The 12848-nt window shown below is 48.9% G+C and overlaps 1 protein-coding gene across 1 annotated transcript in view; it reads right to left on the bottom strand.

Moving 5' to 3' along the window:
• Positions 1 to 201: 201 nt before the first annotated feature.
• Positions 202 to 12848, bottom strand: part of Sesn2 (sestrin 2) — a 21167-nt gene continuing 8520 nt past the window's right edge. Inside the window, exons 2-10 of the mRNA XM_005353125.2 lie at positions 12319 to 12384; positions 9232 to 9429; positions 8720 to 8902; positions 8407 to 8619; positions 7156 to 7306; positions 6595 to 6713; positions 5430 to 5620; positions 2495 to 2639; positions 202 to 1951 (exon numbers count right to left, since the gene is read on the bottom strand). Coding sequence (XP_005353182.1) covers positions 1865 to 1951; positions 2495 to 2639; positions 5430 to 5620; positions 6595 to 6713; positions 7156 to 7306; positions 8407 to 8619; positions 8720 to 8902; positions 9232 to 9429; positions 12319 to 12384 — 1353 coding nt within the window. The 3' untranslated portion in view covers positions 202 to 1864. The remainder of the gene's footprint in view (positions 1952 to 2494; positions 2640 to 5429; positions 5621 to 6594; positions 6714 to 7155; positions 7307 to 8406; positions 8620 to 8719; positions 8903 to 9231; positions 9430 to 12318; positions 12385 to 12848) is intronic.

Raw genomic sequence — 12848 nt, 5'->3', positions numbered from 1 at the left:
TCAGCCGCGTCCCGACTGACTTCCAATGCCAGAAATCCCCAGCCTTGCCCCCGCTGGGCACAGACACAGGCAGGACAGAGGCCATGGGGTCAAATCCATGACGCAATCACAGCTTCTGGCTTATGCTAGGAGGTGAACTCTGACCTTCAGGAAACGGACAAACATCCCATTAACAAGGACTACAAAACAAACCTCAGTGAACTTTTATTTCTATTACCTAGAACTGCTCACAAGGCCAGAGACTTCTGCACTTTAACACTGGATACCCTTCCCGCCCACCCAGGGGACACTGAGAGCGTCATCGTGTTCCCTCTAGAATGTACCCCCATGCTGAGGCACCCTCCCCTCTTGCCCACCTTCATTGCAGGGAGGGCTTCGAAGTGTGGACGGGGATACTAGTTGCGTCCCGTGCCGGCACGGGTGTGAAATGTGGCACTGGCCAGGCTCCTGCTCGGCCTGGCCCAATGGAGGAGGTGGGAATAGCAGCAGTGTGTCCTTGACTTTCTCAGCCGCCTCTGGACTGCCTGAGAGGAGGCACCCACTGCTGGTGGAAGGGAAGGAAAGTCAGAATTCACAGTTGTTTTGCTATATGTAAAGTGCCTGTCAGTCCTGGGCTGCTTCTGCCAAGTAATCCATTTAGATCCAGGAGAGGGGACAGAAGGGACCCTGGGGTGGGAGTGGTGTCCCTTGGGAAGGCTGACTGTAGACTAAAGGTCCCCAGAGACCTTCAAGGTCTTGCAAGAAAAAAAATCAGCCTGCTGTTGATGCTTTGGCCTGAGAGCCCAGAGGAAAGCATCAGACCTTGAGAAACTTAAGCCAACCCCTCAGTCTGCAACTGTGAGGTCCAAGAGATGTGCAGATGTGGTCAAGAGAAAGAGGACCTTGGTATCTTACTGGGCGGGTCCTGGTCCACCTAAGAAAGGCTCAATTTTTTTGGGCAGCTGGAGGGATCAGAAGAATGGGATCCAGCGTCTGCATGGTAAGAGTCTAGGGTAGGACCGCCTCCCTCCCAGGACTTGACTCTGGCTCTACGGTGGGTGAAGTCCTCCAGAGGCCAGACCTCCCCCACAAGACCCAAATATAGAGTTCATCAGCATTTTACTCCTTACTCTCAGACAGCAGAGGGACCAACACGGGCTCCAACTCTCCAGAGATAGTGTGTTCTTTGGATATGTTTGGCCCCTCTCCCGGGCCCTACACCAACAGGCATGGAAGAAAAGGGTATGAGGGCAAAGGAGACAAAAGAACTGAACCAATATCCAGGCAACCAAAGTACAGGCTGCCCAACAGAACAGGGTTTGGGGGAACTGGGCGCACAGACCAGCTGTGAGGCCAACTTTCACATTGATGGGCGGAAGGCAGGTGGGAGGTAATGAAATTGGAGAATGAGGAAGGAGGGAAGGCAAGCTTCCTGGAGTGTCAGTCCCTTGAGGTCTTTGCTCCTCTCCCACAGGGGCAGCCAGGGGCTTCCCAGGCCAGGAAGGCCCTAGCACTTGTGGTGCCTGGGGCCCAGCCTGCTAGCACATTGGTCTGAGCTTACTTAACACAGTCGCCTTCATCTTTTTTGAGGAGCAGGAAAGAAAAAGGGGCATGGCCCCTTGGGCTTTCCTAGGTCATCTTCCAGCTCCAGACGCAGAGCTGAGACCCCAAAGTCAGTGCAACAATCCTGTCCAGTCCATTGAGGAAAATGAAGGCGTGACTTGCCTAGGGGGCTGCATGCCACGCACGTGCCCATCCCCAGCATTTGGTGGATGGACATGAAACGGAAAGGGGCCTGGATCTGCCTCCAGACACAGAAATCCTTGCGGAGAGGACAGTGCCCCGGGGTCAGCTGCTCCAGGTGCTGATCCTGCGTAGGAGGGAGTCAGGTCATGTAGCGGGTGATGGCGCGAAGGGCATAGAGCAAGGCTGCTTGCATTCGGGCTTCAAGGAGCAGCAAGTTCACGTGAACCTGGGGCACAGAAAGAAGGAAGCTTGCTGACTACCGCCCTGCAGCCCGTCCTCCCAGTGTACCGGTTCCCTGGGCGCTCGCCTCACCCACGCCTCCTACACCAGGATGGCCCGACCTGTGCTTGGGCTCTGTGGAATCTGTGGTGACCGCTGAGGAATGCCCTGTCATGACTAGCAGCGTTATCTCTCAAGTCTGAAAGAAGAGCTGCCATTAACTGGCTCCAGTGAGGGATCAAATGTTTCCGCATGAGTCTCATTGTGTCTCCCCGACTTTGAAATGCAGGCAGTGTCTCTTCTCATTATAAAGGGGAAAAGCTCAAAGATACAAGGCCACGTGAACAAAGTCACGCTGCTCTCATGCGAGGGGATTCAAACCTATACCTGCCAAACTGCCACGGAAGACCCCGTGGGAACAGGCCCTGAGCGCCCGATTTAAAAGGTGCCTGCAATCACAGAGGACTAGAATTTAACCAAGGACAACAGGTTCCCACTGTGACCCTCTACAGGGCTGGCTTGGCTGTTGCCATGCCTGCACTGCTGTTACCTTCTCTGAGTGGCGGAAGTGCCTCCAGAAGAGGTTGTACATCCTGCGGGTTGTCTTCTCTGGGTAGCAGGCCACAGTCTTGATATAAATTTTGAGGTTCCTTTCTAGGAGCTGGTTTACCTCCCCATAATCGTAGTCATCGTATCTGATGGAAAGACCCGGACAGAATTACTCATGCTCTGCTCTCAGAGGCAGCGCGGCCCCCATCCCCACCCTACACAAGGAGGAACAGAGAGCAACAAGAAAAGCCAGAAGGGGAAAAAATAGGAGGGGGTGGAGGGAAAGGGAAAAAAAAGCCAGAAGGTAGGAAGCAACCAGAAGCCTGGTTCCTCTTAGAAAAACAGCTGACATCATATGTCATCGGTTACCAGGCTCATAGAGGACCACTCTAACACTGACAGAGAGCACGCTTTCCTGAGCTCCGACTATGCCAGTCACGAACCTACAAACTACATTCTCTGTCATATACAATATACCGTGTTCATCAATTTCATTTTACTGCAATTCACAGAAGGCATTGCTCTCAACAGCAGGGAGTGATTTTAAATCTGGCTCTCACGGCTACACTCTCTGTCCTATAGTAAAGGACTGGAGGGTCAGTGCGTGTTAATCCTGGAGAACGGGGCAGTTGAGGGGAAAAGGAGATAGTGCTAATTCCAGACAGGCCAAAAGAAGGCAATTAACTCGCTCAAAATCTAAATGCAAGTTGGCAGTGAGTCTAGAAGCCACTTGTCACTCCCCAGTTCCTTATACGTGTGCATGGGAAAAAGACAGGAAGGGAAAAAAACACCCAAATAATCAAATAAGGTGACCGATCACCTAGACGATTTCGGTGGGCTTTTTGTTTTCTTTTCTTTTCTTTTTTTTTTTTTTTTTGAGATAGGGTTTCTCTGTGTAGCCTTGGCTGTCCTAGAATTCACAATGTAAACCAGGCTAGCCTTGAACTCACAGAGATCCACCTGCCTCTGCCTCCCAAGTGCACCACCACCCAGCGATTTTGGTGGGGTTTTTTTTTCTATTTTTATTTTTAGAGTCCTATAAGCCCAGCTGGTGAACTTGTTATACAGCCAAGGATGGCTTCAAACACCTACCTGATCCTCCTGTCTTTGCCTTCCCAGTGCTGGGATTACAGACTCTCTATTTTAATTTGAGCAAAAATTAAAATAGAGAACAAGAGAGAGAAAGAAAAGAGGAAGGAAGGAAGAGAAGAAGGAAGCAGAGGGAAAAGCCTGGAGCCAGGTGATTAGGTCACACCTGCAATCCCAGCACTGGAGACTGAACTAGACGGACTGCTGTGAGCTCAAGGTCAACCTGGGCCACCAGGAGACCCTACTTTAAAAATGAACAAACAAAGTTCTGTATATATCTCTTTTTTTAAAAGATTTGTTTTATTTATTGTGTATACCATATTCTGTGTACATGCATGCCTGCAGGCCAAAAGAGGGCACCAGACTCATTACAGATGGTTGTGAGCCACCATGTGGTTGGTGGGAATTGAACTCAGGACCTTTAGACGAGCAGGTGGTGCTCTTAACCAACTGAGCCATTTCTCCAGCTCCAGTTCTGTATATATCTTGACAAATCATTTTATTTTGGGGATATATCTATGAGAACGTGCGAGGTAAGAGCAGTCAGTCCAAACGTATTCATAAGAGTAAAATCTGCCAACAGGAGTGGCAGCCCACGCCTGTAATCAATACCTGGGAGGCCAGAGAAAATGGGGGGGGTAGAGTGGGAGTGGGTGTAGGGGGTCCCAAATTTAAGTCAACAGAGACTCCTTCTTGGGGGTGGAGAGAGAAGAGGAGCAAAAGGAAAGAAAAAAGTAACAACAAAAAAGAAAAAACCAAACATGCAAACAACCTAAATACTCAACAGTGAATATCACATTACTTAAAGAAAAAATTCTCAGCTGGGCGGTGGTGGCGCACGCCTTTAATCCCAGCACTCAGGAGGCAGAGGCAGGTGGATCTCTGTGAGTTCGAGGCCAGCCTGGTCTACAAGAGCTAGTTCCAGGACAGGCTCCAAACCCTGTCTCGAGAAAAAATTCTCCCTAAAAAAATGGTCAGTGGGCAGGCAAAATGGCTCCGTGGGTAAGGGAGCTTGCCGTCCAGACTTCTGATCCCAGTTTCATCTCTTGGCCCTACACAGAGGGAGAGAGCTGACTCCAGCAAGTTTTCTTCTGACCTCCACATGGACACTGTGCCACACATATGTATGGATACACACACGCATACAAATAAAACATATTTTTAATTAGAAAAGATTTTGTAAGATAAAATATAGCTCAATGTACTATATTGTACAGAGATGACCACACTTAATATTTTAGTGAATAACTTCCTGGGTCTTGTTCATCATTTTCATGAGCTGCATAACAGATTATGGATGGAAACATTTTTAAGTCTGCTGCTGCTGCATATCTGTGCTGTCCTTATTTACTATAAAAAGAGAAGACGTATTTGGAAATTTAAACAAGAGTCTAGAGCCGGGCAGTGGTGGTGCACGCCTTTAATCCCAGTAATGGGGTGTGTGTGTGTGTGTGAGGCAGGTGGATCACTGTGAGTTCAAGGCCAATCTGGTCTACAAGATCTAGTTGCAGGACAGGCTCCAAAGTTATAGAAACCCAGTCTTGAAAAACAAAACAAAAAACAAACAAACAAAAAACAACACAAAATAAAGTAAAAGCATGTACAAGGCCATGGGTTTCCATCCTCTGTGTTACAGGACAGAAAGCCCCGCTGTCTCAGGGGAGAGAGCTTAGTGTTTTGTTTACAATCTTTGAATGAGCATCCCTATCAGCTTTAACCCTGCATAGACATAAACCTGGCTTGAAGAATTATTATAGGCAAGAAGAAAAGGGAAATTAAAAATGACGGTGTGCGCCAGAAAGATTTGTGGCAGGCACGTGACCCGGACCTCGGGGACACTCGCTCACCTGATGCCAAAGACACAGTGGATGTAGTTCCAGATGGCCCTGCGGAGCATGGAGGTGTCGACGCCGCTGTGCATGGCGATGGTGTTGTAGGTGAGGCTGTAGGCTACCTGAAACTTCTCGTCCAGCAGCTGTCCGCCCTCAGGGTAGAGCCGCTGGATCAGGGAGTAGCCATGGTCTTCCCAGGTATAATCCTGAGGAATGAGGGAGGAGGTCAGTGAGCAAGATGTGGGAGGCCCAAGGCTGGCCGGAGATCTGTCCTCTGGACCTCTGGAGTTCACACCTTAGCTTTGCATAATGCGCCCTCCCTGAACCACAGATCTGATATGCTGCAATGTTCCAGGATGACTTTTCTCCTGAATTGGGATTTTTTTTTGGTTCTTTTTCCAGACAGGGTTTCTCTGTAGCTTTGGAGCCTGTCCTGGAACTAGCTCTCGTAGACCAGGCTGGCCTTGAATTCACAGAGATCAGCCCGCCTCTGCCTCCCGAGTGCTGGAATTAAAGACATGCACCACCACTGCCCGGTGGGATTTTTTAAATTAATTTATTTATTATATATACAATGTTCTGTCTGCATGCCAGAAGAGGGAACCAGATCAAACTACAGAGTTGTGAGTCACCATAGGGTTGCTGGGAATTCAACTCAGGACCTCTGGAAGAACAGCCAGCACTCTTAACCTCCGAGTCATCTCTCCGGTCCCATGAATTGGATCTTTCAGGTCTTCATTGCCCCCTCACAGATTTTTTTTTTTTTCGAGACAGGGTTTCTCTATAGCTTTGGAGTCTGTTCTGGAACTACCTCTTTGTAGACCAGGTTGGCCCTGAACTCACAGAGATCTGCCAGTCTCTACCTCCCGAGTGCTGGGATTAAAGACGTGCACCACCACTGCCTGGTGCCCTTAAGGATTTTTTGTTTTGTTTTGTTTTGTTGTTTCTTTGTCCTGGAATTGTTCTGTATAGCACGCTGGCCTCGAACCTACAGAGATTGACCTGCCTCTGTCTCCCAAGAACTGGGACTGAAGGCGTGTGCTACCATGGCTCAGCACCCTCATGGTTTGTTTGTTTTTTTTTTTTTTTATCTAACTTGAGAACCACTGGAAGCTCTTGTCCTTGCTTATATGCAACTCTAAAGCAAGGCGTTGAACAACACCAATGTGGGGAGCCTCACCTGGGCACGGAATGTAGGGGGGGCCTGAGTCCCTCGACGAGTGAAGTCTTTATATCCAAAAGTGGGGTCTTCCACAAAGCATACAATGTCTGGGTGTGGAGAGGGTTCCAGGATATCCGCTAAGGGCCAAATCAGAAAAGAGGTGTCAGTGAGGCTGAGCCCAGTGCACAGAAGGCTCGGTATTATCAGAGAGGCCAGGGGAAGTACAGTAGGGGACCACAGAGAACCTCCCCCCACAATAAGTGGGAAGACTTTAGCTAGAGTCACTCCTGGGGAGGAGGAGACTCCTGTCCAAGAACTCAGGAGGCAAGGTCCCCTATAACAGTGATAGCGATAGTTCTGTGGGATAGTTAAACCTGGGAAAGGATTGGCTAAGCTTGGTCCCATCTACCTGACGTAAGCCCCAAAGGGCTAATAGACCAGGATTCAAAGGTGAGTGTGAACACAAGGCCCTTGCTCAGAACCTCTTGGAAGCAGAACGCATGGTGCATGGAGGTGACTGCTCCCATCAGAAGGGTAGAGAGAGAGGCAGCCCCAGCACTGACATCTGTCATCCTGTACCTGAGGGGGTTACCAGCAGACTTTCTGACTTCTCCAGCTCAAAACGGTTCTCCATCTCCTCCTGGGAAGCGCCCTCATCCCGCAGCAGGCTTTCCTGCAGCTGCCTCATGCGTTCCATGAGAGCTTCCACATCGCGGGCAGCTTCAAAACCCTGTGGGGAGACCCAGGAGACACATCTAGTCCCCCCTTCCTGGTACTCTGGAAAGCTTCACTAGGAATTTCCACATCCCAGGGTGATCAAAAAGAACGAGAGCATTTCTGAGCCAGCCATCACACTGGGCAGTTCAGAGTCTATGACCTCCCACTGGGACATGTCTAAGGCCATATGTAGAAGAGACAAGTGTCTTCCTTCAATTGTAATTGACAAGGTTTCTAGGTTTTGTTTGTTTTGAGACAGGATAGTCACAATGTAGCTCTAGCTGTTCTGGAGCTTTGGATGTAGACCAGAGGCCTTGAACTCACAGAGATCCACCTGCTTCTGCCTTCTGAATGCTAGGATTATGGCAGTTTCTGTTGATTGGTGGGTGCATTTGTGCTTTGCCTGCATGCATATCCCGTGTGTGTGCCAGATGCATTGGAACTAGAGTTATAGACAGTTGTGAGCTGCCATGTGGATACTGGGAATTGAACCTGGATCTTCTGGAAGAACAGCCAGTGCTCTTAACCACTGACCCATGTCTCCAGCCCCTATTATATGGTTTTTGGTGCTGTTGCTGATTGAACTCAAGACCTCATACAGACTAGGCAAACAGCCACCACTGAGCTATACTGAAGCCCAAATTTTGTACAGTCAACCGGAAAAAAAATGTCAGACATAGTGGCTCACTTCTCTAATCCCAGCACAGCAAGCAGATGGGGATGTGAGGGATCACCATGAGTTTGAAGCTAGCCTGGACCAGAGTAAGGCCCTTCTGCAAAATAGCAAAACAAAGTCAAAGACATCAACAAACAACAACACAAATCAGCTGGCACGATGAAGTGCACCTGTAGTTCAGTCTCAGTACTACTTGGCTCCACAGAAAATTCAAGGCCATTCCAGGCTTAACACAACACAACAAACAAACAAACAAACAAACAAACAAACAAACAGAAAACCCAGCTGACTGTGAGCCTAAAAGGCTATGAGTTTTAAAGCCAAGCAATTTTGCTGTAGCCCCTCTCTGTGAAGAGATGGAGAAGCAGTGGTTTCTATTCCCAGAGCAGAGACCATACCATCTTTCTCCCACACCGAGACCCAGAAACCTGACTTACCCCAGAGTTGTCCAGTGGGTCCCCACTTGGGGGGCTGCCTTGCTCACTGGGGGGCGAGGGCGCCTGTGAGGCAGGGCTGCCCTCTGCATCTCCTTCAGGAAGTATTCCACAGCCAAACACGAAGGAGGCCAGAGAGTGGCAGTGGGTCAGCAGGACCAGAGCTTGGATGAGCTCGGCCAGGGACCAGCTGTGCTCTCCAGTCTTCAGTAAGGCCTGGAAGGGAGGGAGAGCTAACCCACTTAGTCGCTATCCCTGGGCTATGCCCTAGTCCAGCCCCTAGGCTTCCTCGGGGTCTCAACTCTGCCTAGCACACCTGGATATGCTCCTTGGTGATGAGCCATGGCCGGTGTGCCAGCAACTTGTTGATCTCGCTGAGTTTGCGTAGCTTTTCAGGGGCCCGGTGGAGGCCCAGAAGCCACTCAGGGTCACCGCCAGTCTGTAGGAACTCAGTCATGTGGGAGCCGATCAGGTAAGAACACTGGTGGCGGGCGGCAGCCTGTGAAGGGAATCGATAAGCCTGAGCTACCATCCTTCTCTGCCCCTTTATCGAGAGATCCCCTTGAGATCTAAGAGACAGAGAAATCTATGTTCTAACCAGCTCTGCCACCAGCTTGCTGGTCACCTGACTCCTTTGTGCCTCAGTTTCCCCATCTGCAAAGCACACTCTTAAAGATGCCCCTCTTCAAAACCTAAAATTCCACGGACATTATCAGGTAAAGCTAGGCACTTCCTCGTCACCTAAAAAAATCAACTCGGGATAGTCCCAGCAAATGAACCCACCATTTGGCCACCCCCGCTGCAAGCACCAGGCCCAGGCACACTTACCATGATGGCAATGTAGTGACGCCAAGAGCTGGCTAGGGGCCCATCTGTATGCAGCAGCAGATAGTGCAGGCGCCAAAAACTGCTAAGGTAGTCAGGGTGGAGACCCATCACCACTGCCAGATTGTCCACCCGTCCTGAAGACATCAGGGCCTCGAGTCCCAGGTGCTGCTCGAGGCTCTCGGCTCCTTCCCGAAGGATCTGCTAGGCAAAGGGGAAAGCATGGGTTTCTGTCTGCCCCATACAGACCAACCTCTTCTTCAAAAGAGTTGTATTATACAGACATGAAAGGAGGAGACTGAGCACTGCCATCGCATCCCAAAGAGGAAACTGAGTAAGTGATCTCTCACTGCCCAAATACTTCATATGTATCAACTCACTCAATCTTTTAAAACAAGCCGGGCGGTGGTGGCACACACCTTTAATCCCAGCACTCCGGAGGCAGAGGCAGGCGGATCTCTGTGAGTTCGAGACCAGCCTGGTCTACAGAGCTAGTTCCAGGACAGGCTCCAAAACCACAGAGAAACCCTGTCTCAAAAAACAAAAACAAAACAAAAACAAAAAAAAATCTTTTAAAACAACTATGAAATTAGAGTTTTATTTCCTCTATTTTTCTTTTGTAATAATTTTTTTTTAATGCTGAGGACCAAACCTAGGGCATCATTCATGCTAGGCAAGTATTCTACCACTAAACTATGTCCCTAGACCTTCTTCCCTATTTTAAATATTTCAAGACAGGGTTTCTCTGTGCAGCCCTTGCTATCCTAGAACTCGCTCTGTAGACCAGGCTGTCCTGCTTCCGGAGTACTGGGATTTAAGGTGTGCGCTACCCCCCTTATTACAGATGAAGATTTGCGGAGAAATTAAGAAGAATGGTTGCTGGAGACTGGCTCAGTGGTAAACTAAATATTTAGCATGCACAGGGCCCTGGTTCAATCCCTGGCAATAAAAAAAAACAAAAACGAGTGTGTGGTTTCTCCTGGCTACATAGGATTTCTCTTCTAATACAGCAGATGCAGACAGCCATGGAGGGTAGGGGGAAGGGCAGAACAGTTCACAGGTCCCAACTGTCTTCTCATGTAGAGCTGTTTAACCTCATGAGACTTTTTTCTTTTTTTAAATTCAGGGTCTCATGTAGCCCAGGCTGGCCTCAAACTTTTAATCCTCCTGCCTCTGCTCCAAGTGGTGGGGCTATAGGCATACACCACCATGATCAGTTTATACAGAGATAAAGCTCGAACCCAGGGCTTTGTGGATGCCAGGCAAGCACTCTAGCACCTGCACTAAACTACACAACAGCCCCTCTTCCTCTTTTTCTCTTATTTATTTATTGTGGGGCTGGGACCAAACCCTGGGCCTTGTGCATAGTAAACAAGTGTTCTACCACTGAGCTACATCCCCAGGCCTGACTGACTCGTTCCTCTAACAGATAGCCATCCAATTATGAATCTCCTTGAGTGTCTGAACTTGTCCTGCGAGGTGAGTGCTATTATTTTCCTCCATTAATAGATGAAGAGACCAGATGTGCTTGAAGCCACAGATCTGATAAATGACAGAAACAGGATTCTAATCTAGATGAACTCCAAGACCTGTTTTTTTCCCTTTTTTTTTTTTTTTTTTTTTTTTTTTTTTCAAGACAGGGTTTCTCTGTGGCTTTGGAGCCTGTCCTAGAACTAGCTCTGTAGACCAGGCTGGTCTCGAACTCACGGAGATCCACCTGCCTCTGCCTCCCGAGTGCTGGGATTAAAGGCCTGCGCCACTGTCGCCCGGCTCCCTTTTTTTTTTTAAATAAAAAAAGAGTAATTCATAAATGAAAAAAAAATCAACTACAACAACATGTGAGGTTAAAATGCTGGGGTATAGATGCAAATACCACCGGGTGGTTGTTCCCTTACTAAAGAGGGGGAAGAGAACTCAGATGCTTTATTAGCAGGCCACAAACCATTTGGCCTACCAGAAAGAGGAAACGGGAAGCTCCATCCCTGTACAACAGATTCCCTGTGTGTATATTCTGAAGCATTCCCATGTTACCCACGCACTAGAACGCAGCTCCAGGACGGCCAGGGGTTGTCTTATTCTCTATCCCTGTTGAATGAGTGGGGGCTAGGGATGCAGCTCAGTAGTGGGTGGGACGCTAGCCTAGCATGCATGTCAATCAAATCAACTAGATTTGATTCTTAGCACAGAGAAAAGGCAATAGCTAACCATGAGCCAGACGTGGTGGCCCACGTCTGTAATCCCAGCATGAGGAAGGCTAAGGGAGGAAGATCTCTCACTGTGAGTGAGGCCAGCCAGGATACAGAGCTAAGACCTTGTCGCAAGATCAGAACAGCAGCTAGGCGAAGGGTGAACCGATTCTGCAGATGAAAGATGTTCTTGTAAAGTAAACAAGAGCAAGCTTGGCACCATGACCGTCGTTCTGTGGTTATGAGACCAGAGTGGGCTTGCTTTCCCTTCCCCTCTGCACATTCCCCCATGCTCTTTTTGAGATGGTTGAATTTCTCCTTATCTCTGATGGACCTAAGCTATGGAGCCCAGGCTGGTTTCAAATCTATAGCAATCCTCCTGCCTCTGCTTTCCCAAGTACTAGGATTACAAGCATAAAGCCACCATGTCAAGTGAACCCAATGCTTCGGACACCTGAAAACAATAAACAGAAGGTAATTTTAAAGTGGTTTTTTTTTTTTTTTTTTTTTTTTGCTATATAGATACTTCTATAAGTGATCATGGCTCAGAAGAGACATGGCTATATATCTCTTGTCTTATTACATAGAAATAAGCACTAGTTTGGGAATGTCAAGTTTGGTGTGTCACTATAATTCCTTCCACCCCCTCCCCCCCCACAGGGTTTCTCTGTGTGGCTTTGGAACCTGTCTTGGAACTTACTGTTACCAGGCTAGCCTTGAACTCACAGAGATCTGCCTGCCTCTGCCTCCTGAATGTCACCATCACCCAGCTTTCAAGAGTTTTGTTTTGTTTTTTATGAAATTAAGTAAGTCAGGAGTGGGAAAATAAAAGATCCCAATCTACCCGTGTTCCACGGCCTTTCCTCCGAGGGACCAAAGACGCCAATCCCCGGTCCAGACTCACCTCCTCCACGGGAATGAAGGCGCTGGGTCCTCGAGGACCTCGCCGAGCCCGGCTCTCCTGATGCTCCTGTACAAAAACACATGGTGATGACTTGGCAGGCGGAGGTTAGCTGGCAGACTGTTAGCCCCTAGCATCCTTCTCTACCCTGGGATGCTGCGTTTCTAAACTACCTTCTTGGTACACCCTCCATGTGGTGGAGCCACATTCAGACCCACTTGTCGGGTAGCAAATGGGTGAGAAAACAGCTCGCTAAGAGGGCACAGCAAGGCCGGCCTGCTCAGGCACTTAGCAAGGACCTAGAAGACCCAGCATGGGTGAGTGGGAGGGGCCAGAGGAAGGAAACAGACAACTGTCATGTTGCCTATCGCCAAAGACATGGCTCAGTGGGTAAGGGGGCTTGCCACCAAGTGTGAAGACCTACTACATTCAACCTCTGGACACTCACGAGTTAGAAAGAGACCTGACTCCTACAAATTGTCCTCTGGTCTCATACACACACAAACTCACACACACACTTTTTTTTTTTTTTT

The sequence above is a fragment of the Microtus ochrogaster genome, chromosome 10 (genome assembly GCF_000317375.1).
Source record: "Microtus ochrogaster isolate Prairie Vole_2 chromosome 10, MicOch1.0, whole genome shotgun sequence".
Lineage (NCBI taxonomy): Eukaryota > Metazoa > Chordata > Mammalia > Rodentia > Cricetidae > Microtus > Microtus ochrogaster.
Note: the sequence above shows the minus strand (reverse complement) of the source record. Positions and strands in the feature narration are given on the sequence as shown.